The 24,255-nt window shown below is 41.5% G+C and overlaps 1 protein-coding gene across 11 annotated transcripts in view; it reads left to right on the forward strand.

Moving 5' to 3' along the window:
• The window catches only part of LOC140389755 (eukaryotic translation initiation factor 4 gamma 1-like), a 163,418-nt gene that overhangs the window by 110,708 nt on the left and 28,455 nt on the right, over positions 1 to 24,255 (forward strand). For all 11 annotated transcript variants that reach the window (XM_072474244.1, XM_072474243.1, XM_072474238.1 and 8 more), the window contains 9 exons: positions 743 to 862; positions 2,863 to 3,036; positions 5,713 to 5,910; positions 6,557 to 6,703; positions 17,059 to 17,295; positions 17,408 to 17,512; positions 19,973 to 20,132; positions 23,400 to 23,503; positions 23,612 to 23,717. In XM_072474244.1, the coding sequence (XP_072330345.1) occupies positions 743 to 862; positions 2,863 to 3,036; positions 5,713 to 5,910; positions 6,557 to 6,703; positions 17,059 to 17,295; positions 17,408 to 17,512; positions 19,973 to 20,132; positions 23,400 to 23,503; positions 23,612 to 23,717 (1,351 nt within the window). The remainder of the gene's footprint in view (positions 1 to 742; positions 863 to 2,862; positions 3,037 to 5,712; positions 5,911 to 6,556; positions 6,704 to 17,058; positions 17,296 to 17,407; positions 17,513 to 19,972; positions 20,133 to 23,399; positions 23,504 to 23,611; positions 23,718 to 24,255) is intronic.

Genomic DNA, 24,255 nt, shown 5'->3' on the forward strand with positions numbered 1-24,255 from the left:
AAACTATTTAAAGAGTGGAGGAATCCAGATTGTTAAAGTAGGTGTGCAGGCAGAAAAATAAATCTGAATATTAGATATAGTCTAATTTTATTCCAGTCCATCTTCTGTGGCCTTGCATAGTCAGAATTATTGTCTTTTCGGTTGGGGTTAAAAGAGACTAGACTGTGCAAATACTGCTTGCTCTCATTCAAATTGACATTCTGGCTTTATCTTGTGGGTACAGGGTATGATGACATAGTGGTAATGTAACTGGACCAATAATCCAGAGATTATTGCAAGTCTGGAAGATCTGGAAGTTTAAGTTCAAAACCCACCACGGCGGTTGGAGAATTTGACTTCTATTTATTAAATAAACGTGGAATTTTAAAAAAAACGATCTGGCTAATGGAGCAGTGGTGACCATGAAAATGCTGGATTGGTTCACCAATGTCTTGGGGAAGAAAATCTGGCTGCCCTTAACCAGCCTGGCCCACATAAGATTCCAGACCGACAGGATTGTGATTAAATCTTAACTGGTTTGTGAAGTGACTTTGTGAGCTACTCCTATGAAGCTACTACACGTGCGATGGTTAAGGTGGTATACCACCTTCCGAAGGGCTGTTGGGGATGGGCAATAGTGATGTTCATACATCTCAATAATAAATTAAAAAACCTTTGCATTAACAGATAAATAGCAACATTTGGAAAAGAAAACACTTGTGTTCTGTATTGCTTTGGTTTTGAAGTGTATTTAATTTTATAGGCAAACAAGACTCCACTTCGCCCTCTTGATCCAAGCAGGCTGACTGGGATGAACTGTGGCCCAGACTTCACTCCTTCCTATGCTACCTTTCCTGGACGACAACCGATTGGGAGAGGCCCAGTAAGTTGAACTTTGGAGACTATAATCAAGTGATAGTAAAAAGAATAGTTGATATTTCAAGGTGGTGCCTTGTGAAGCCATACCATCATCTTGTTCTGGTACCTGCCCTAAAACGGTGATGGCAACCATGGACTTCCATTGACTTGGTCCATGACTATGCTTAGTGAAGTTCTGCAGTAGGGCTGACATGGAAACACACACACATTCTTACCACCTGCCGTCAAGGCTCATTGGCATTTCTTGAGCAGTGGTGATACATTTTGTTAATGGAGAAAATCTAGTTCTGCCTCAGTTTATTGGTCCTCTGCTTTCGTTGTCTTTAGTAACTAAAGGCTTTCACTCTATATTTTTGAGCACTTTGGAAGCCAAATTTATGCACTTTAATGTTGAAAGTGAGTAGGTTAACTTTTGTGGGCAAGTTTCTTTGGTACTTCATGGTAAAATATTGGCTGCTCACTGATGGTATCGTAAATTTACCTTTTTCTTCCCCATCTTAAAATGTATTATTTATTACTTGATGCATAAAGCTGATAAACCTTAGTGGAGATTATTAAAAACTGAAATTGCTACAAGTAGATGTGGCAAAATAGAATGAAGGATCTAATCATAGAAGGGGTCTGCACAAACTGTCACCCACTTTGGCTGTGCAAGAGCAGCTCAGTTAGTCCCACGGTCTTTTCTCCGCAACCCTGCAGATTCTTTCTCTTCAGATAATTATTCAATATGCTTTGGAAAGCCATGATTGAATCTGCCTCCACGCACGCTCCGGCAGTGCATTCGCTGCGTAAATAAGTTTACCTAGTTACATTTGGCCCTTCTTTCTGGCATCATGAACCGTTTCTTCCTATCTGCTCTGTCTAGATCCCTCATGCTGTTGAACACCTTTACTTTATATAGCTTTAATTATTCCGAAGACAGGACAGTCTCAGCTTTTTAAAATAAATTTACTGTACCCAATTCATTTTTTCCAATTAAGGGGTAATTTACCATGGCCAATTCACCTACCCTGCACATCTTTGGGTTGTGGGGGCGAAACCCATGCAAACAAGGAGAGAATGTGCAGACTCCACACGGACAGTGACCCAGAGCCGGAAGCGAACCTGGTACCTCGGCGCTGTGAGGCAGCAATGCTAACCACTGTGCCACCGTGCTGCCCTCAGGCTAGGCTTTTTAATTCTAACCATGTGAATTCTTGTGCTGATTATCTCCTGATTTGCTTTTTTGCCCATGAACAAGCTGGGCGACATGGTCAGGTTTTCCATTTCAAAAGCTAATACAATCATACACATGCAGCAGTATCTTTACAGTCCTCCAATAATTGGTACAATGGAAATCTGCTCTCTTCTCTCAATTATCTCCTCTTCATTCTATTGCATTTCCAAAAATAAATGCAAGCTCGACTTGTTTATTGATCGTCTGTGCCCTGTCCTCTTTTGGGCTGAATGGTGATCAGGCAATCTGCACTCGGTGAGATGAAGCTATTCATAATCCCAGGCGTTCTGAAACTCCCATGATGAGCATTGTCACTAGTTTTAAATGGTGAGCTGAACAAGAGAATAAAAAATTTATAACCAGTTGTTGATAAAGTTTAAATAATAGAATTTTGCCTTCAATTTAGCATCCTCGATTTACTGCATGTGATTTGAACGGTGTATATGGTACCAGAGTAAACATCCCTGTGTTTTCCAGAAAGATCAAGACCAATTACGGGAGGCACGGCGACGCAGTGGTGACTTTGCACTTCCTCCCCATGTCTGCGTGGGTTGCCTCCCACATTCCAAATATGCGCAGGTTAGGTAGATTGGTCATGTTAAATTGCCCTGTTAGTGTCCAAAGATGTGCATGTTAGATGGGGTTACTGAGAAAGGAAGTGGGCCTCGGTAGGGTGCTCTTGGTAGGGTTGCTGCAGACTCGATGGGCCAAATGGCCTCCTTCTGCACTGTAGGAAGTCTATGGGATTCTATGGATTCTAATTGCATGCATGATTAAATGTTTTCAAGCCTTCAGGTGTGGGTACGAGAAGATCACAGCAAGGCCAGAGGAAAGAGCCACGTAAAATTATTGCAACTGTCTCTCTCAATGATGACATACAACTTAAGAAAGCAGAACATGCTTGGAAACCTTCCGTAAAGAAACCAACTGAGGACGATGAATCAGACCTGATAAAAACGCAGGTAACTTTGGACGAATTTTGTATCATTGGATTATGTTTCTATAGAGGATTGGAAAAGTCATTTATAAATGTTGCAGTTTTAAAGCAAGTTCTATACACAACGTGGCATTGAGACATGATGAAAATGCTAATATGGTATGTCTTGATATTTCTCCATAGGCTTGGGTCCTCTATTAATTATTGCTTGCTGCAGTGGATACACTGCATTAATCCCTTCCAGCTGTGAACAATTCCAATTTTGTTAATATCGCAGAGGCAGAAATAGTTTCTAAACAAAAACACTGCTTAAAGGCCAAGCTTTGGCCAATCTCGAATTGAGTCATTTAGATCAGGATGGCACAGTGGGAGCATAACCTGTTGTTATTTTGTGCTGCACAAAGGGTGAAATCTGTCATCCAAAATTTAAACCATTTTCTAAACCAAATGTACAATTAGGATAGAGTAAGAGAATAGTAGTAAGGGTGCAGAGGAAGAATTTGATGTATGCAATGGGAAACTTATCAAAATGATTTCGGTCAAACAAAGAAGTGTGGGATCTGGAACGTAAAGAAGGGCAAACTCCAGTAGGAGATCATCTAGCTAACGGTGACCACACATAATAATCAGAGTGTAAAGAAATTATGGAAAGAAAACAGACAATATCGAACCTAAAATTATCTCTAGGAAAGCTGACTTGTGTAACTTCAGGAGGGACCTGGCACAAGTAGATAGGAAAAGGTGTTTACAGGGTAAAACCATATTGGGTAATTCAAGGAAATGATAGTTCATATAAAAAAATTAGACATATTCCTTTTGAAGCAAAAAGTAGAACACCCAAAGTTCATGGTCCCTGGAAGAGAAGGGACATAAAAATTTAAATAAAACACACAAAGAGGCTTATGATCAAATGTTTGGAGCAAGATCCAAGTTAGTAATCAGAAATATTAGAGAAAACTCATAGAAGTAACTAATTCAGCCCACTGAATTTTGCTCAGTTTGGTAACACCCATTAATTACAGTTGCATACTTTGAAGCATTCAACGTTTGGACCACTTGTACATGGTAGCTCCTGTTGGCCAATAGCTGTTCTAACTAAGCTTGTGATTTATCCTGGAAATGAGTTCTTACGGTATTTTGTCCAGGCATTGTACAGAACAGATTACAAGCAAATGCAAATAGCATTGTGTTAATGTGTGCAATGTACAAAACTGGAAGTAATCAAATAAATATTAAAAATGAATGAACGTTGCTTAACTTTGTGCTTTAATTTAATACTGGCCATGTTTTCCAGATGTAATATTTTGAGATGCTTTTCTGCTTGTTATGTAAATGCATGTTGTAGAAATGAAATGATCCCCAAACAACCCAAAAATAAATGTGCAGGTTAGGTGGATTTGCCATGTTAAATTGCCCCTTAATTGGAAAAAAATAATAATTGGATTCTCTAAATTCGAGGGGGAAAAAAGGAAATGTAATTATCCTCTTTATTTTAAACATTAAGTATCCACATATAATAAATTGGTTTGTGAAGGTGGGTGCAAGCAATAATTTGGCAGCAGGCTATTGCCAGGTCAGTTATCAACCCAGTGGCTGAGTTGATGGTGCACTTCAACAATAAATTGCATGGATAGATAGTTTTCATGCTGGGTCCTCTCTGTAGGCCTTGGGACAATGCAGTTTTACAAATATAACCTTGAGGTAACAGGTTAAATGCTTTTAAATTGAATTGTGACTTCCAGAACTATAAATTTTCAAGTGCAGTTTGGCTTTGTAAGTTTGATATGAGGATTCTCATATTTTGTAAGTGTGATGTGGCATGTAAATTAAAACCATACCTAATTTGCATCTGTCCTGGGTTATGGACTGAAAGAGAGAAAATGCCTGAGCAGCATTTTTTCTGAAAAATACACTTCTTCAAGGAACTACATTAAATCACTTTTTCATATGTTAGATTTGTCTCTTTTTTTGCGTGGGTTTCACCCCCACAACCCAAAGATGTGTAGGCTAGGTGGATTGGCCATGCTAAATTACCCCTTAATTGGAAAAAATGAATTGGGTACTCTAAATTAAAAAAAAAAAAAAAATTTTTGTCTCTTTGGGGGCCTAAGTTTCACCAGTGTTTCTTTTAGCTGCCTGTGGAATTGATTAAAACTGCCTGGTTAGGATAAAGCACTGTTATAAGGCTTGGTATTGCTGAATGCTTAGCTGGAGCTGGTCCAGCCGATTCATTGCATCAGCTCCAATTTAAGTTAATGGAGTTAATTGAAGTTAATCAGCCATGATTGAATGGCGGAGTGGACTCGATGGGCTGAATGGCCTTACTTCCGCTCCTATGTCTTATGGTCTTAATGCCCACTGCACATTATCAGGGAGTTTTTATCCTCCCATTCTTAAAAAGCTTTTCTTTGACCACCAATTGGTGGAGGGAGAAAAAATAGACCGCTATGACACTGTTTACATTCCATCACCTCTTTAAACCCCCCCCCCCCCCCCAATCCCCCCTTAAGTCAAGCAAACTATGGTAATCAGACAGTGGAAAAAATTGATGCTGCTTCACAAATACAGCATCATCCTTGTAAGCTGAATAATTTATTAATACAGAAACTGCTGGTAACACTTGATATTCCTGTTTGTGTGATTGTTCATATCTTTATGCCCATATCAAAACATTCATGCACCTTCATGTTTCATTACTTAGGAGCTGTTCCGAAAGGTACGCAGTATTTTGAACAAACTGACACCCCAGATGTTCCAGCAGTTGATGAAACAGGTGGCAGAATTGACGATTGACAATGAAGAACGATTAAAGGGAGTAATTGACCTGGTCTTCGAAAAAGCTATCTCTGAACCAAACTTCTCTGTTGCCTATGCCAACATGTGCCGCTGTCTTACAACAGTAAGTGCCCTTTGACTCTGCTTCTACTTTAGAATAATTCCAGATGTGCAGGTTAGGTGGGGTTACAGGGGAGTGGCCTAGGTAGGGTGCTCTTTCAGAGGGTTGGTGCAGACTCGATGGGCTGAATGGCCTCCTTCTGCACTCTATTATGTGGTAATTTTTAACACAGAATTAACATACCAGCTAGCTAGAATGTGTACAGCAATTGAAAAACATTAAGGCGTACTTCATGAGTTTCTTAGCTGTGAAATCTCGGATATTCAAACATGTTCAGGCCATAGATCGTTTATGGTACATCAAAGGATTTGAAATATTGAGTTGAACATTAAAGTTCAATAATCAGTTTGAGCTGCCTGATAAGCATGTGTTGAAATGCAGAAGGCTGCTTTAGGATTATAAACTCCCAATTTATTGATCTATATATATTAGGCAGTAGAACTGTATAGAATACTTGCTTAAATATGGCATTTATTACTGAAGATTACACTTTAATATGCTTTCACTTCACAGTCTGCATTTATATAGACTGTGCACACTTATCAGAAGCAGTCTAAGCTAAATTTGGAGTTATAAACCATGCATATGTGATGATATGTACTGTACTTGGATCATGTCCCTCAATTTATTGTTTCTGTACTTTCAACAGCTCAAAGTTCCAATACCAGATAAACCTGGAGCAACTGTAAATTTTCGAAAGTTGCTATTAAACCGATGTCAGAAGGAGTTTGAAAAAGACAAAGATGATGATGCTGTAATCGACAAAAAACAGAAGGAAATTGATGCTGCTGTTATGGTAATAATTCATTCTTAAATGATCTAAGATAAGTTTCGCCTTTTCGGGTAGAATAGAGATGTATAAAAGGCTAGTGACCATGATGGAATCAGATAGTTTTAAAAAGCTAACTGGTCCACTAATGCTATTTGGGAAGGAAACCTACCATCCTTATAGCCCAGACTGAATGTGATTTCAGAGCCACAGCAACTTGATTGACTTTTGACTGTCCTTTATAATGGTCTAGCAAGCTACTCTGTTGTTACCACCAACTGTTTGAGGGCAGTAGGGAATGGACAATAAATTCTGGCCCTACCAACAACACCATTGTCTGGTAACAGTAGACTTAAAAAAAACTTTGATCATGAGTCATCGGACCAGCAAAATGTGCGTGAACCTGCCCAGTACAGCATATGTACAGCAAAATGTGAATGGCATTTAAATTAGGGGGGGGTGTATAATTGATTTTGAAATCTGTTTTCAAAGTGCCTGCAATATGGAAAAGTAGGTGAAAATTGTTGTGCCAAGTAAAGTTTAATATTATTTATTAGGATAATATACATTCTTATTAAATGTTTGTCAAATAAATAATATAATTAAGTATATGTTTGCTCCAAATGGCACAGACAATGGTTTGTCACTTCAAACTTGGAGATAATAAGTAATTACTGTGTAATTCTTTTATTTATTGAAGCTTCACGCTTTAACTGCCTCATGAGTTAATCTCTCCCAGAGTTGTAATGTTGTGAGTCTGCATGAAGTCGGTAATTCGTTTAAGGGGCAGTGAAATATTCAGCATCACATTTTCATTCTTGCACTTAACACTTGTGTAATTCTTTAGATTTCAGTTTTTAAAATGTATTTAAATCTAGAAATGTTACTGTAAATTCATAACTTCTGTTTCTAATGGTATAGCAGACTGGTGTTGACAAACTTTTCCTACCTTGGATCGCACAGATGCAAGCATGAGGACTCCAGCAGCATGTACAATCTTGCAGTGCAGCAATGTGTCAGTGTCAGCTCTTTGAAAGAGCTATCCAGATAGCCTCTTTCCCCTGCTCTTTTTCCAGTGCACTGTACTTTTTTTCTTTTGCAGCATTTGTCCAATTCCCTCTTGAAAACCACTTTTCCAGCTAGTTCCTTCACCCTTGGAGATCATAAGCTGCAAATGATCATGCCTCTGGCTCTTTCGGCAATTATCTTAAATTCGTCCTTTGGTTATGAACCCCTCCTCCACTCGTGGAAGTAGTTTGTCCTTTTTAGACAGTCCTGCTTGGGATCTGAGGAACTATGGGCAGTAAGACTCCAGTCCAGTCTGTTGCAATCTCTTTTGCTCCAGCCCAGGTGGTAATGGTTTCTTGGAGGTTCTCCTTAAATGTGTTTCACCAGGTTGCCTTAGTCTTCTGCTTGGTGGCATCCACTCTACTGCCACTCCAGTGCTATGTACATCCGGGAGGCTAAGGATATGTCCTGCAAAGAACATCTGTGTCTGCTACGATGCCCCGAAGGTGGCTCTGACCAGTCCCATGTAGCACTTTCTTGTTGGTGATGTTTTTCTCGATGTGAGATTTAGAGTAAAACTCCCTCTATATCGTCCCGAGGAACAATCTTCTCCGCGCGTTCACCGAGATGCTGCTAAATGGAATGGAGGGTGCACCAACGGAAGGATCCAGGATCTTACATGGGCAGTGCTCGTGAAAGATGTCCAACTTTCTCGTTGCATGTCAGATTGGCACAGATTGCATTTCATACTACTAAGGTAATATAGAGTCGCAGTGTTGTAACTGTTAATGGTGTTGGATTGCCCACACTGGAAAATCGATGCTGCTTTACTGAATGTTGTGGGAATGTAAATCTCTACATCACCCTCCCTGGAGATGTTGCTTCCCAGGTAGGGAAAGTGGTTGACACTGTCTTCTGCCGGCCGATGCTGATGAACGAGCCTTGTTACACTCCAGTTGTGATTATCTTGGTCTTCTCACAGCTGATGCCGAGACCAACCTTGGCATTGCCACTCAAGACGGTTGGTTGTGTCTTGGAATGCGTGCAAGTCTTCAGCCAGTAATGTGATGTCCTCTGCGAAATCCAGGTTTGACAAATGGTGGTAGTCAAAGTTTGCATCCACCATTGCCGCCCTCATGATGAAATCAGTAACTGAGAGGCAAAGGAATGAGGAGAGGGCGGAGCCTTGCAGTAGGCCTGTGATGATATTGAAGGAGTCCATGGTGTTTGAGCCTGTCTTAATGCAACAGGGTATATAAGGTTTTTAATAGATCGCTGCAGATGCTGTTCTGTCCTGTGATGTACTAGAGTGACTGCTGATTGATACTGTCTCAATCCTTCTTGAAATCAATCAAGTTGGTAAGTGCCTTCAGATACTCTAGACTCTGCATTGATGTTCCTGAGTGTTAAAGCTCTATTCGTTGCATGATCTGTCACCCCAAAACCTGCTCATTCTTCATAAAGGGTACCATTGACTTGTGCTTTCAATCTGCTGAGGAGCAGCGTGCTGAAGACCATGCCAAGTTCTGCCAGCAGCATTATGCCCCTCCTGTTGTTTTACTCGCTGAGTTCTCTCTTTGGCAGCTTGCTGTCTTCTCCAGTCATCTAGGGCAGTTTAGATCTCATTGAACTGGTTCACAAGCTCCGTTGTGAGGACGTTCTAGCCACGCTTCAATAGTTTGATCCCACGTGATGTTCTTTAGGCTCTTGACAGCTCTTTGTGCCTCTGATGTGGCAATTTCTCTCGGGTTAATGTTCACCTGCTGAGGTGCAGTGTTGTCATCAAACCCGAACATGGAACTAGGTTGGGGGTTTACTCTTCCTGTTTTGGAATGTCCAAGCGCTCTTCCGGTGTGGAAGGATTTCCCAGGTTATGCAAGAGATGGGAACCTATTGACTTGATATATGGTGGACAGCTGAAGGATGAATCAGCAGTGCGGGAATTACGATCCCGTACTCTGGGCAAGCAGTAGAAAATAGAGTTGCCCTCAACACTTGCTCAGCACAAGTGTGCGTTAGATGAAAGCCAGCAAATCATCACTGCCAGGTGCCACACAAGGCGTTCCAAAGTCACCATCCTGCGAGTTTAAACACATCAACAGCGACAAGACACTTGAGGAGGGAGGAGAAAGATGATTTCTAATACCAATCACAGAACATGTCGCTTGAGGCACCCAGCTATGATGATATCAAGCTACTGAGCGAAGACATATGTGCTAGGTTCGATGGCAACCGACAAGGAGTGAACAGTACGATTGGTCAGCAAACATATTCAACAGAACACAGTGAAAGTCTACCACCCTCTGCAACAGCAATCGAGCTCGGATTTAGGAATACCATCTTCAAGGACATGTGCAAACAGACGTGGTGGTCTCTAGATGGTAACACTCTGAATGAGATTGAGCATTTGTGTGTGGGCAGCAAATGGAGGACATCCCCTACAAGATATCCGGACTTATTGAGCTGCTCTGTGTTGGGCAAAATCCACCTGAAGCTGAAGAAGGCAACAACCACAAAGCCACAGTGGTCATTTGGGATGGAGAAACCGAAGGATGAGAACGGCTGAACCCTTCCAATAAATTCAAAGTAGATTTTCTATTTTTCCGATTAAGGGGAAATTTTAGCGTCGCCAATCCACCTACCCTGCACATCCTTTGGGTTGGGAGGGTGAGGCCTACGCAGGCACTGGGGGAATGTGCAAGTTCCATACGGACATTGACCCGGGGCCGGGATCGAACCTGGGTCCTCCTCCTTGCTTTTGCATTGCTATATAAAACGGCAGGTGTCTCTGTTCGGTTCCTTAATAAGTGTTGTTTATTTCTTATTGCCTCCCCTCAGTCTTCCTTACAAAATGCTTCACTTTATTCTTTTCATAAAGTTTTGTCTACCCATGTCCTTCTCACTGATTTACTACATTTGATTTTTGTCATCTGCATGCTGTAATTGTCTTGTATGTCAAAAAGAGGAATGGTCCTAATTTCTTAAAAGAAAAATCAAAATTTGTCAGGCAATATGTTTCTTTAACAGTTGTGCTGGCTGTTAACGCTCGTTTTCTGTGAAACCTGAAAAATCTTTAACGGTTTCCCTACATGCAAAGTTATGCTGATTGGCTGGTAGGTAACGGGTTTATTTTGCTTTCTCTCTTTTGAATCGAGGTGCAATGTTTGCAACCCTCCAATCTTCTAGCGCCAGCCCATATCCCAGGAGGATTGGAATATTGTGGCCAGAGGCTCTGCTATTTCCACTCGTGCTTCCCTCAACAACCTCTGATGCAGCCCAACGATTTAATGCTTCCTCAGTTCTCTTATCCAATTTCTCTTCCCTCGACGGTGACATTAACAGCATGCTCCTCACTGTAGACCGGTGCAAAGTACTGATCTAATACGCCAACCTAGCCTTCTGCATCTGCAAGATTTCCTATTTGATCCCTAATCAGCGCAACCCTTCCTTTGTTTCCTTGTACTTTGGTGCTTCCATTGATTACTAATATTTTCTCATGCATTGTCTGTCTGTTTTATGTCCTGTTCTCTGCATTTTCTGCGTATGTATTATACACGTGACATTTTAGCAGTATAATTTTAATCTTGATACCTTTAATCAGGAAGCTCTAGCTTTGGGTGCCTTCCTCTGCTCCTCAGGAATATGTTTGGTCGACCTGAACTCTTTTAAATTCCCCCTCTTTACCTGCAAGACTTTGTTTCCAATTGATCTCCGCCAGATCCTTTTCAACTTGCAGAAGCCCATCTTTTGTCTTCACTTTTGATTCTTACTTATCTCTCTGCATAATCACACTAAAGTTAATATAAAGTTTTAATCCACATTAATCAAAGCATGCAGGTGCAGCGGGCAATAAAGAAGGCAAATGGTATGTTGGTGTTCATAGCGAGAGGATTCGAGTACAGGAACAGGGATGCCTCGCTGCTGTTGTTATATCGAGGGAGTGCAGAGATGGTTTACCAGACTGATTGGCAGGGCTGACTTATGTGGAGAGTCTGAGTTGGTTAAGATTGGAGTTCAGAAGAATGAAGTGGGATCTCATAGAATTATACAAAATTCTAGCAGGACTGGACAGGGGAGATGCAGGAAGGATGTTCCTGATGATGGGTGTGTCTAGAACCAGGGGTCACAGTCTGAGGATATGGGGTAGACCCTTTAGAACTGAGATGAGATATTCCATCACCCAGAGAGTGGTCAGCCTGTGGAATTTTCTACCACAGACAGCAGTTTAGGCCAAAACAACGTGTTTTCAAGAAGCAGTTGGATACAGCACTTGGGGTGAAGGTTATGAAAGGATATGAGGAGAAGGTGGGATCAGGCTATTGAGTTGGATGATCAGCCATAATCATTTAAAAAAAAAAAAAAAAAAAAAAAAAAAAATTTTTATCCAATTAATTTTTTCCAATTTTTTTTTTTTTAAGGGGCAATTTAGCGTGCCCAATCCATCTACCCTGCACATCTTTGGGTTGTGGGGACGACACCCACGCAGACTCTACAGAAAATGACCCAGAGCTGTGATTGAACCTGGGACCTCGGCGCCGTGAGGCAGCAGAGCTAACCACTACACCACTGTGTTGACCCTGCCATAATCATAAGGACTGAATGGCTTCCTCCTGCTCCTATTTTCTGTGTTTTTATAGCACATATTTTAAATTCCTAATGGGCGTCCTGCGATTACAAAGCTGATAGCGACAACTTAGTCAATGTCTCATGAACTCTTCAACCTATAAAGAGTGAGACCTCAGCGAGGAGCCATGAGGTGGAGATGCCGGCACTGGACTGGGGTTAAAGTCCAGCAGGTTAACACCAGGTTAAAGTCCAGCAGGTTTATTTGAAATCACAAGCTTTCGAATCGTTGTTCCTTCATCAGGTGAAGTGGAGACTGGTTCACAAACACAACATATATAGGCAGAGCCACTATTACAAGATAATTAAGTCTTTACGGGTACAAACAAGTCTTTATGGGCACAAACGAGTCTTTACAGGTACAAATAATGAATGGAGTGCGGGGTAATCACAAGTAATTGAGGTGTGAATTGTCTCAAGCCAGGACAGTTAATAGGATTCTGCAAACCGGGCTGTATGGTAGGGGTTACAGGTAATGTGACATGAACCCGAGATCCCGGTTGAGGCCGTCCTCATGCGTGCGGAACATCGCTACCAGTTTCTGCTCGACGATTCTGCATTGAAGGTCGCTTTGGGGAATATTTACGAGAGCGGGGCTGCAAAGACCAGGAGCTTAGACCTGGCACCAAGCTCATGCTCTACAGAGAAGTTGTGACAGAGACTGACGGTTGATCATCTTGACTCCTCAGTCACCTGAGAGCTCATTTTTGGTGTGAAAGCAAGTCATCCTTGACTCAGGAGAGAGATATTCGATCTATCCAGTAGTCAGGATGGTACACCCAGTAGCCAGAAGATTGCTTCAGTTGTAGATGTTCAGAAAGGGTAAATGCACAACCATATGTTCCTAATAGTCCTAACAACTAGAAAAATGTCTCTTGAGCTGACTCAATCAGTTGAGAATGTGAAAAATTATCAGGTTCGGGTGTGCACCCAAATTCATTGAAATGGTCAACAAGTTCCATGACTGCTTGTTAACCAGTGATAATAGATGGGTGACAATTCCCATCGTCTTTCTGTTTTATGAATTTACACCCATTATTCTTCAGCATTTTATTCACTGCTATGCTTCCTTTGGCTTTCACTTCATTTTTGCTATTCTTGAAGAATCTTAACGATTTGTGGCAGATGAGCATTCATCCATAAAGCACTGCAAGCTAAAAACAAAAGTGTAGGAAGTATAGGTTTGTACATTCTCCAGGGATTGAGCTTAAAAATTAAGGTTGACAGTGCACTGTACTATTGTCTTTCGGATGAGATATTAAACCAAGGTCGAATCTACTTGCTTGGGTGGATGTAAAAGATCACATGGCTCTAAAACACAGATTATGGGCATGTCCTGACCAATATTTTTCCCTCTATCAACATTACAAGAACAGATGATCTGATTATTATCACGTTGCTGTTTGTGGGAGAAAAGGAAAATGCTGGAAAACCCCAGCAGGTCTGACCACATCTGTGGCGAGAAAGCTATTTGAGTCCGTATGACTCTTCAAAGCTGAAGAGAGGTAGAAATGTGAAAACCTTAATGCTGTTGGCAGGGAAGGGGTGCAGCAAATAGCAAGTATGGGGGGTCAGGAGATAAATTGACAAAAATGTCAGGGACACGAGGCAAAGGGAATGGTAATGATGGTGTTAAAGGAATTAGTGGTATAAAGGTCAGATAGCAAAATGTGTTAATGGTATAACAAGGCTCAGTGTTTCCTGAAACCAAAATAATAATAATGATCTTTATTGTCACAAGTGGGCTTACATTAACACTGCAATGAAGTTGCTGTGTAAATCCCCTAGTCGCCACATTCCGAGTGCCTGGTCGGGTATACTGAGGGAGAATTCAGAATGTCTAAATTACCTAACAGCACATCTTTCGGGACTTGTGGGAGGAAACCGGAGCACCCGGAGAAAACCCACGCAAACACGGGGAGAACGTGCAGACTCCACACACAGTGACCCAAGCCAGAAATCAAACCTGGGATCCTGATGCTGTGAAGCAACAGTGCTACCCACTGTGCTACCGTGCTGCCGAACATAAGAACCAGTTTTTGACTGGTACTTGGGGGTGGGGCGAGGGAAGAGAATGGAAAAAGTCAAAATGGTGGACAAGGACTTGTGGTCTAAAGAAGGCTGTAAAGTGCCTAATTGAAGATGAGTTGCTGTTCCTCCTGATTGCATTAGAAACATTGTGACAAGCCAAGGACAGACGTGTGCAAGATTGAAATGGCAAGCAACAGGCTGATCAGGGTCATGTTTGTGGACTGAGGTGTTCTGCAAAGCGATTATGCAGTCTGCGTTTAGTCCTTCAATGGAGAGGAGACTGCACTGGGAACAGCAAATGCAGTAGACTGAAATATTGCTTCACCTGGAAAGTGTGTTTGGGGCCTTGGAAAGTGAGGAGGCAGGAGGTAAAGGAAGGAGTAGGTGTCCCTGTGATTGCATGGGAAGGTGCCATGAGAAGGGATAAGGCATTGGGGCGATCGAGGAGTGCACCAGGGCGTCATGGAGCAGACTGTTCCTTCGAAATGCTGAGAGGTGGTGAGGGGAGATTTGTTTGGTGATGGCATCATATTTGTGGGAGTTTGATGTGAGCACATTGGCGCCATGTTTCCTACCTTGCGTGCAGTGAGTGCACTTTTTTTTTTTAAAAAAAAAAGTACTTTGGCTATAAAGCATTTGAGATATCGGGTAGTTGCGAAAAGCCTATTTTTTGTTATTTACTGATCATTGCCTATCATCCTGGGAGTGGGCCATCATTACTTTTTTGCAACAGCTTGCCTTCAATTTGCATGAATATCCTAACCTGCCCCAGGCAATGATTGTGTTCCATCTTTCAGCACTATGACAGTATGCTTTAAGCTATGGACTGATTCACCTATTGACAAATAGTCAAGCTGCTAAAGAATCATGCTCCCTCTGATTTTTTCTTTTGTTTGTCATCTTACTGGTCCTCCTTGTTAGTGTCGCATCAACCACTGGAGATAGTTTCTTCATTTATAATGGTCTCCGTATAAGCATCTCTGTCAAATCTCTCCTTCACCGTTATCTGTTGAGAAGAGCAGTCCCAGCCTATCCAGCGGCATCCTGCAAACTTATTCAGCACCTTCTGGGTCGAACAGAATTTACAATAATACCACCGCTATCAGGAAAGACTGAATGGATTGGATCATTTCTTTTTCATCTAAAAAGACTGAAGGGTGACCCAAAATAGAGCTCATTAAAATTATCGAGGTGACTGGTAGTTTAGGCACTTGTTAATGAGTCTAAAGCTCATCCAAGATGAGTTAGTCACTGATATCCAAGAGGGAATTCAGGAGTGACTTAACATAATTTTTTAAAGGGAAGCTGGACAAATACAATTGAAGGGTCAAGAGAAGGATTTGGGGTAATGGGATTAGAATGAAGTAGGATGGGAGGGAATTTGGGATTAGAATGTGAAGTAGGATTGGAAGGAATTTGGGTGGAGCAGGAAATCAGGCCAGATGGGACAAATGACCTGTTTCTATGTTTTTAAACTCTGCTTGAATATAGCCTGGTCCTGCTTCAAAAGTTATAGCTGTTTGTCGTTTCTATTTATAAGTGAAGATATCTCAAAAAGTTGTGCTCCTTTAGCTTTACACAGGAAAGGCGGTGACATTAGTGGTATTGTCACTGGATTAGTAATCCAGAGACCCAGGGTAATGCTCTGGGGTCCCGGGTTTGAATCCCACTATGACCGATGGTGACATTTGAACTCAATAAATATCTGGAATTATAAGCCTAATGATGACCATGAAACTATTGCTGATTGTTGTAGAAACCCATCTCGTTGACTAATGTCCTTCAGGGAAGGAAATCTGCTGCCCTTGCCCGGTCTGACTTACATGTGACTCCAGACTCTCTCAGTGATGCGGTTGACTCTTAACTGCCCACCAAGGAAATGGCCTTGCAAGCCACTCAGTCCAAGGGCAATTAGGGATGGGCAACAAATGCTGGCCCAGCCAGCGACGCCCACATACCCAAGAACACATTTTTAAAAAGTACATAAAAGTATGTTCTTCCAATCCCACTAAAAGAATTTGAGTTAAATTATTCAGTGTATATTGCATAACACTATTTTGCATAAACAATTATTACCTTGTGTTTATGTAACTTCAGCTTATGCTATTTTATATTTAAAATTGTTTAACTCCAATGTAGTCTTTTCGAAATTTAGTTCAAATGAACTTTGTAATTTTGGTACCATCGGTTCATATTTCAACATCTGCTACCCATCTTTCTGCATCATGTACTATTTCAATTAAACTAATATGTACCAATTAATTTTATGATACCATTACGTACACAATTGTTGGTTTCTTTCGAGGCCAATCCTTTTTAAATCTTCTATTTTTGATAACGCAAGCATGGATGTAATTTTCTGTTCCAGCATTTATGAAAAACCAGACAAGCAAAATTATTGATTCCACATTTTCGTCCTGATGTAAAATATTAATAACAGCAAGTCTTTTCCTTTTATTAAAAAAGAATGCTTTTGAAATTATTCTTTGTGCTGATAAAAATATTGAACTATCGTCTGTGGAATCCAACAGGTCTGCCTCTTTTGCTTCTTTCACCCACCCAAATTACTGGCTCTCACTGGGTACGATTCCGTAGGCAATAAGATTTATTCAATATCTCATGGTGCAAAAGTTTGTCATGTTGAAATGTCTCCATTACTGAACTTAAATGGCGCAGAGTTATGAGTTTGCATTAATACTGCTTGATTCTGTTCATTCCAGTCTGAGGAGAAAACCCGTCTCCAAGAAGAGCTAAAGGACGCGAGGGACAAAGCTAGACGGCGATCACTAGGCAATATCAAATTCATTGGCGAACTCTTCAAACTGAAAATGTTAACCGAGCCAATTATGCACGACTGTATAGTCAAGCTGCTAAAGAACCATGATCAAGAATCACTTGAGTGCCTATGTAGGTTATTAACTACAATAGGCAAAGACTTGGATTTTGAAAAAGCCAAAGTAAGTTTTTTTTTTAAACTCCCGAAAGTACTCTATACAATAATAACCAGGTGTTGGTATACTTGATTTCTCTTTTAATATGTAACTTTCACTCCTTGTATCTTGCCTTTAGCCTAGGATGGATCAGTATTTTCACCAGATGGGAAAAATTATTAAAGAAAAGAAAACATCATCTCGGATTCGCTTTATGGTGCAGGATGTGATAGATCTTCGACAAGTGAGTTCAATTGACTCCAGATGGTACTTGACTTGTATCTGTGTAAATGTTGAATTATTTTTTAAAAGTACACAAAGTCTGATTTTGTTTGGATTGGATTTGTTTACTGTCGCGTGTACCAAGGTACAGTGAAAAGTATTTTTCTGCGAGCTGCTCAACGAATCATTAAGTACATGAAAAGAAAAGGAAATAAAAGAAAATACATAATAGGGCAACACAGGGTATGCAATGTAACTGGATAACACCGGCATCGTGTGACGCATACAGGGGTGTAGTGTTAATGAGGTCAGTTCATAAGAGGATCGTTTAGGAGTCTGGTAACAGTGGGGAAGAAGCTGTTTTTGAGTCTGCTTGTGCGTGTTCTCGGACTTCTGTATCTCCTGCCCGATGGAAGAAGTTGGAAGAGTGAGTAAGCCGGGTGGGAGGGGTCTTTGATTATGCTGCCCGCTTTCCCCAGGCAGCGGGAGATGTAGATGGAGTCAATGGATGGGAGGCAGGTTCGTGTGATGGACTGGGCTGTGTTCACGACTCTCAGATGTTTCTTGCGGTCTTGGACCGAGCTGTTGCCATACCAGGCTGTGATGCAGCCAGATAGGATGCTTTCTATGATGCATCTGTAAAAGTTGGTAGATTTAATGTGGACATGCCAAATTTCCTTAGTTTCCTGAGGAAGTATAGGTGCTATTGTGCTTTCTTAGTGGTAGAGTCGACGTGGGTGGACCAGGACAGATTTTTGGTGATGGGCACCCCTAAGAATTTGAAGCTGTTAACCATCTCCACCTCGGCCCCGTTGATACTGACAGGGACATGTGCTGTATTTTGCTTTCTGAAGTCAATGACCAGCTCTTTAGTTTTCCTGGCATTGAGGGATAGATTGTTGTCGCTGTTGAGTACTATTGTGGAGGAGGAGTTGGTGTTTATTCTTACTGATTGTGGTCTGTTGGTTAGAAAGTCGATCCAGTTGCAGAGTGAGGAGCCAAGTCTCCCGACGGCCCCAGAGAGATACGCAGGGAGTCCGGTAGTAATAACTTTGTTGAGAATTTGGAGGCAGTTTCGCCAGCATTTTGGGTTGGGGGCAGGGTCAAGGGAAATGCCGATTTGGGTGAACCATTTGAGCCAGGGAAGTGTGAATGGTAATTTTCAAAGATGGGAGGAGAAAGGAATTAGAACACTTAAAGATTTGTTTCTTGGGGGTTGGTTTGCAGGATTGAAGGAGCTGGGAGTGAAGTATTGGCCGGAGCACGGGAAATATTTAGATACATGCAGGTTTGAGACTTTGCCAGAAAGGAGATGCAGAGCTTCCCAGTTGAGCCGGCTTCCACATTGCTGGAGGAGGTGCTCACGACAGGGGGACTGGAGAAGGAATTCGTGTCAGCGGTTTATGGAGCTATTTTGGCAGAGGCGAAGGCACCGCTGGGAGGGATCAAGGCAAAGTGGGAGGAATAGTTGGGAGAGGGTATGGCGGAGGGGCTTTGGTGTGAGGTACTCCGGAGGGTGAACGCCTCCACCTCATGTGCGAGGTTGGGGCTAATACAGTTGAAGGTGGTATATAGAGCGCACCTTACAGAGGCGAGGATGATCCGGCTTTAGGGGGTAGAAGGTGTGTGTGAAAGTTTGCGCGGGGGGGGGGGCTGCAAATCACGTTCATATGTTTTGGTCCTGTCCAAAGCTGGAGGATTACTGGAAGGAGGTTTTTAGGGTAATCTCTAAGGTGGTGCATGTGAAACTTGGCCCGTGCCCTTGGGAGGCCATATTCGGGGTGTCGGACAAGCCAGGGCTGGAAATGGGCGCCGAGGCAGATGTAGACTACGCCTCATTGATCGCCCGAAGGCGGATCCTGTTGGGGTGGAGATCAACCTCTCAACCCTGTGCCCTGGTGTGGTTGGAGGAGGGGGGGGGGGGGGGGGGGGGACCTGCTGGAATTCTTGACTCTTGAGCAGGTTAAATTTGAACTGAGGGGAAGAATGGAGGGGTTCTACAATTCATGGGCATTATACATTATGCAGTTTTGAGAATTGCATTACATCGAACAATTGGGGGGGGGGCGGGGGGGGGGGAGAGACACTGTATGTGTTAATGTGACTTTGGGTGATTCCTGATTCCTTTTTGTCATTCGTTTATGTGAAGATGCGGGCTAATGTTTGGAGGGAGGATGGGATCGTTGTTTTTGAAATGGGGCTTGGCATTGCATTCGTTGCTGATTGTTTATTGTTGGGTGTTAATTTGGGAGAAAATGTGAAAAAGGAGAATAAAAATATATATAATTCAAAATCATGAACAAGCTACAAAATCTGCTATAGTAACATACCTGACAAATTTTGTTTTAAAGTTGACTTGCATTTTTCCAATCTCTCTTGTCTGATGTGATATTTCAGCTGAGGGGAACAATGACATTTTATTTTGGGGATAAATAGATCACGATGATTATTTCAGATTTTCAAATAATGTGTTGATTTCCAGAATAACTGGGTGCCTCGAAGAGGTGACCAGGGACCCAAGACATTAGAGCAGATTCACCGAGAAGCTCAGATAGAAGAACATCAACAGCATTTAAGGGTACAGCAACAGCTTCTAACCAAACAGGACAAAAGGCGAGGTCCTGCAGGTAGCAGTAGCACTGGTGAGTTAATAATGAGGTGATTTTGTAATCTATCTTCATATTCTTCTGGAGCTGGGAATTTTTTTCTTCAGTTTAGGAAAAATTCAAACATTCACGCTTTCTCGGGAAAATTTTAAGTTTACTGTAATAATTAGTCAAATCTCATTGGCTTTTTATAAACTTAAGTTTATTGTTACCAATGGGCATAAGAAATGGAAGTAGCAGTAGGCCACCAGGCCCTTCAATCCTGCCCCACCATTCAGTATGATAATGGCTGATCTATGCTGGCCTCAGCTCTTTTTCTGTGCCATTTCCTCAAAGCCCTCTGTTCCTTGGTATTTATCTACCTCCACTTTAAATACTTCTAATGAAGATTGTCCCACTTGTGAAAACATCTCCCCACTACCCTGTTAAGCCCCCTCAGGATTTTATATGTTCTGAACTCCAAGGAATACAGATCCAGGCTATCTCTCTTGATAGAACAGCCCTCTCGTCCCAGGAATTAGCCTGGTGACTCTTTGCACTGACTCCAATGTTACCATATCCTTTGTTTGCTAAGGGGACCACAACTGTATGTAGTATTCCAGGTGAGGCCTCACCAACAAACACCCTGTACAATTGCAAAAAAACCTCCCTGTTTTTAAACTCCAAACCCTTTGCAATAAAGGCCAAAATGCCGTTTGCCGCCTTAATTACTTGTTCGACCTGCCTGCTAGCTGTTTGTGATTCATGCACCAGGACACGCAGATCCCTCTGTACTTCACATACCTGCAATCTCTCTCCATTTAGATAATTTGTCTTTTGATTTCTCCCACCAAAGTGCCTGACCTCACACTCTCCACATTAAACTCCATTTGCCAGGTTTTCGTCCAGTCATCCAATCAATCTACATCCCGTTGCAGAATCACAATATCCTCATCACAACATGCCCTTCCACCTATTTTCGTTTCATCATCAAATTTGGGAACCTTGCATTCTATTTCTTCCTCCAGGTCATTAATGTAAATAGTGAACAATTGTGTGCCTCGGGCTGATCCACTAGTTACACATTTCCACTCTGAAATGGACCCATTTATCCCAACTCTGTTTTTATGTGATAGCCAGTTTTCATGCTAACACACTTTTACTTTATGCACCAGTCTCTTAGCACTTTGTAAAATGCCTTTTGGAAATCTAAATACACTACATACATCTACAGGTTCCCCTCTTTCTACTCTCTCTGTTACATCCTCAAAAGAGTTTGAGCAAATTTGGCAAACATGATTTACCTTTCATAAAACCACGTTGACTAGGTTTGCTTATATCCAGCTTTCCTAAATGATTAGCTATTTCCTCTTTGATTATTGACTCCAGCATCTTGCCAATAATAGATGTTAAACTAACTGGCTTATAGTTCGCTGCCTTCTGCCTTTCTCCCTTTTTGAACCAGGGAGTCACATTGGCTGTTTTACAATCTTCCAGTATCCTCCTGGAATTTAGAGAGGTACGAAACATTTCAGCTAATGAGTCCACTGTAGCCACTTCCATTAAAACCCAAGCGTACAGTTCATTGGGCCCTGTCCGCCTTTAGTCTCTTGAGTTTCTATAATACTCTGTATCCCTTGTGATTGGGATTTTTGGAAGTTCTGCCATGTTATTTGAAATTGGCCCATCTGATACCTTGGGGATATTTGCAATGTCTTCCACGGTGAAGACTGATGCAAAAAATTTAACAGTCCGCCATTACTTTGTTTGCTGTTATTAATTTACCAGCCTTGTTTAGTAGAGGTCCCACATTTACCTTAGCCGCACGTTTCCAATTTATATATCCATAGAAGCTCTTGGTGTTTTTATATTGGTGTTTTCTCGCAATTCATTTTTCCCCTTCTTATAAGCTTTTTAGTCTTTTGCTGCTGGATCCTAAAGACTTCCAATCCTCTGGTCTACCGCTATCCCTTGCCACTTTGTATATCTTGCTTTTCAATTTAACATTATCCATGACCTCCTTTGTTAAACATGGATTTTGCCTTTTTCTTGTGGAATTCATCTTTTTGATTGGGATATACTCCCGCTGAGCCTTATGGATCAACTCTTTGAATACCTGCCACTGTTCATCTACGACCTATATCTTGGGATATAACCCAACTCATTTTACACAACACCTCCCTCATACCATTATAATTGCCCTTATTTAAGTTGATTAAAGTCCCCCATGATAATTGCAGTTTCCTGCAAACATACCCTTGATATTTTCCCATTTATGCTCTGACCTCTTGAGAGGTTGTATTTTGGGGGTCTATAGTCTATTCCCACCCGTGTCTTTCTTTCTCAGCCATTCATGATTTCAACCCAAACTGATTCTGCATCACTCTCCTGCCTTTATATTAAGATTCAGCACTGCTCTGAAGCCTTGCTTGACGAACAACACTACTGCACCTCCTTTCCCCTTTGACCTGTTCTTTTAGTACATTGAATACCCTGGATTGTTGAGCACCTGGTCCTAGTCACCCTGTAATCAAATTTTGTAATAGCTAATACATCATACACCTATATTGCAAACTGCTATCAACTCCTCTATCTTGTTGCAAATTCTTTGTGCATCCAAATAAAGAACATTAAGCTTTAACTATTTACAGTTGTTTACAACTCTGGATTTGCTCTTTTAAACCTTCCATTCTTTGAGTCCTAGCCCCTCTTGGGGCTCTTGTATGAGCCATTGGTACAATATAATGTTCATATAATCTGTATATAATTGTAGTGGAAATCGCATTTGGAGGTGCTTTTTATGCATTTGTGAGTGCAGACTATTTTGGGTGTGGATGTTTGTTTCTCCAGGACCTGGGATCTTGTAGATGCAGCAGTAACTGTTGTTTTCTGTTGACATTATCACTAACCTACACTCCTACCGTTGACTTTGACTTCCTAATTTTCTAAGCAACTGAACCCTCACCCCCACTCATTTTTTTAGTTTATGGAATACATATCAATTTGGCAATTTCTTTCCAGAATATTTTCTAATAATGGATCCTCACAGTTTGGATAGTTAAATTAATCAGCAATCTTTGCTATTGGATACACTGTTTAACATTCACAGATCTTCAAATTAGTTGGTATTAAAATTTTGACATTCCCGACCACTTCTAGTGGCAGCATCGTTGTACATTGCTGATCTCGGTAAACTCTCAACTGACGGTGGAGGGGCTGTCTCCAACTGGGCATCAGATGTGATTAGATATGACTCTCTCCTCGATTGTTTGTGATTTTTATTTATCAAACATTTTGGAATTTTAAAACTGCTGATGACCATAGGTGGCCGAGGAAGTCAAGGGATTGACGAAGCAGGTTGGAATACGGTGCCAATTGCCAAAAGTAGCAGACCTATTGATACGAGTCGGCTAAGCAAGATTACCAAGGTATGGGATTGTTCTCCCGTTGATATTTAACTTCTCATTACTATATTAAATATAAGTAATACCTATTCAGTAACTTGAATTTATTTTCTTCCTCATTTCTTTAAATAGGCAGGGGCCATGGATTACAACAATCAAGTGCTGGCACCAGCAGGTCGACTTGGTGGCTGGGTTAAAGGAAGCAGTGGTGGATCTGGAAGTAAACCTAATGACACAGGTATTATCTCTCAGATTATAATATTATAACAAGTTGTGCTTGACCAACATAGTAATAGATTCAACTGATTATTTTGATGATGGTAAGATTATTGCCAGGTTCATTATGGGAACTCGCGTTGTTAAAAGCACACTAATGTTCCAGCAAGGAAACCTACTCCAGTAAGTAAACTTGTTGACTATCAAGAATAGAGTTGTTACCAATATTACATAGAAATTCTACAGTGTGGCCCATCAAGTCAACACCGATCCATCGGAAGACCACCCTACCTAACCCGTCCTATTCATGTGACCCCACCCAAGAGACAATTTAGCAAGGCCATTTAACCTAGCCTGCATATCTTTGGACTGTGGGAGGAACATAAGAATTAGGAGCAGAAGTAGGCAATGCAGCCTTTCGAGCCTGCTCCGTCATGGCTGATTTCTTCCCGGTCTAAAATCCATCTCCCCACTTGTTCCCCCTTATCCCTTTAACCTGCTTTTTATCAGAAATAGATCTATCTCCTTCTTGAAACCATTTAATGACTCCCGATTCCACC

Source organism: Scyliorhinus torazame, chromosome 14 (assembly GCF_047496885.1).
Source record: "Scyliorhinus torazame isolate Kashiwa2021f chromosome 14, sScyTor2.1, whole genome shotgun sequence".
NCBI classification, from domain to species: domain Eukaryota; kingdom Metazoa; phylum Chordata; class Chondrichthyes; order Carcharhiniformes; family Scyliorhinidae; genus Scyliorhinus; species Scyliorhinus torazame.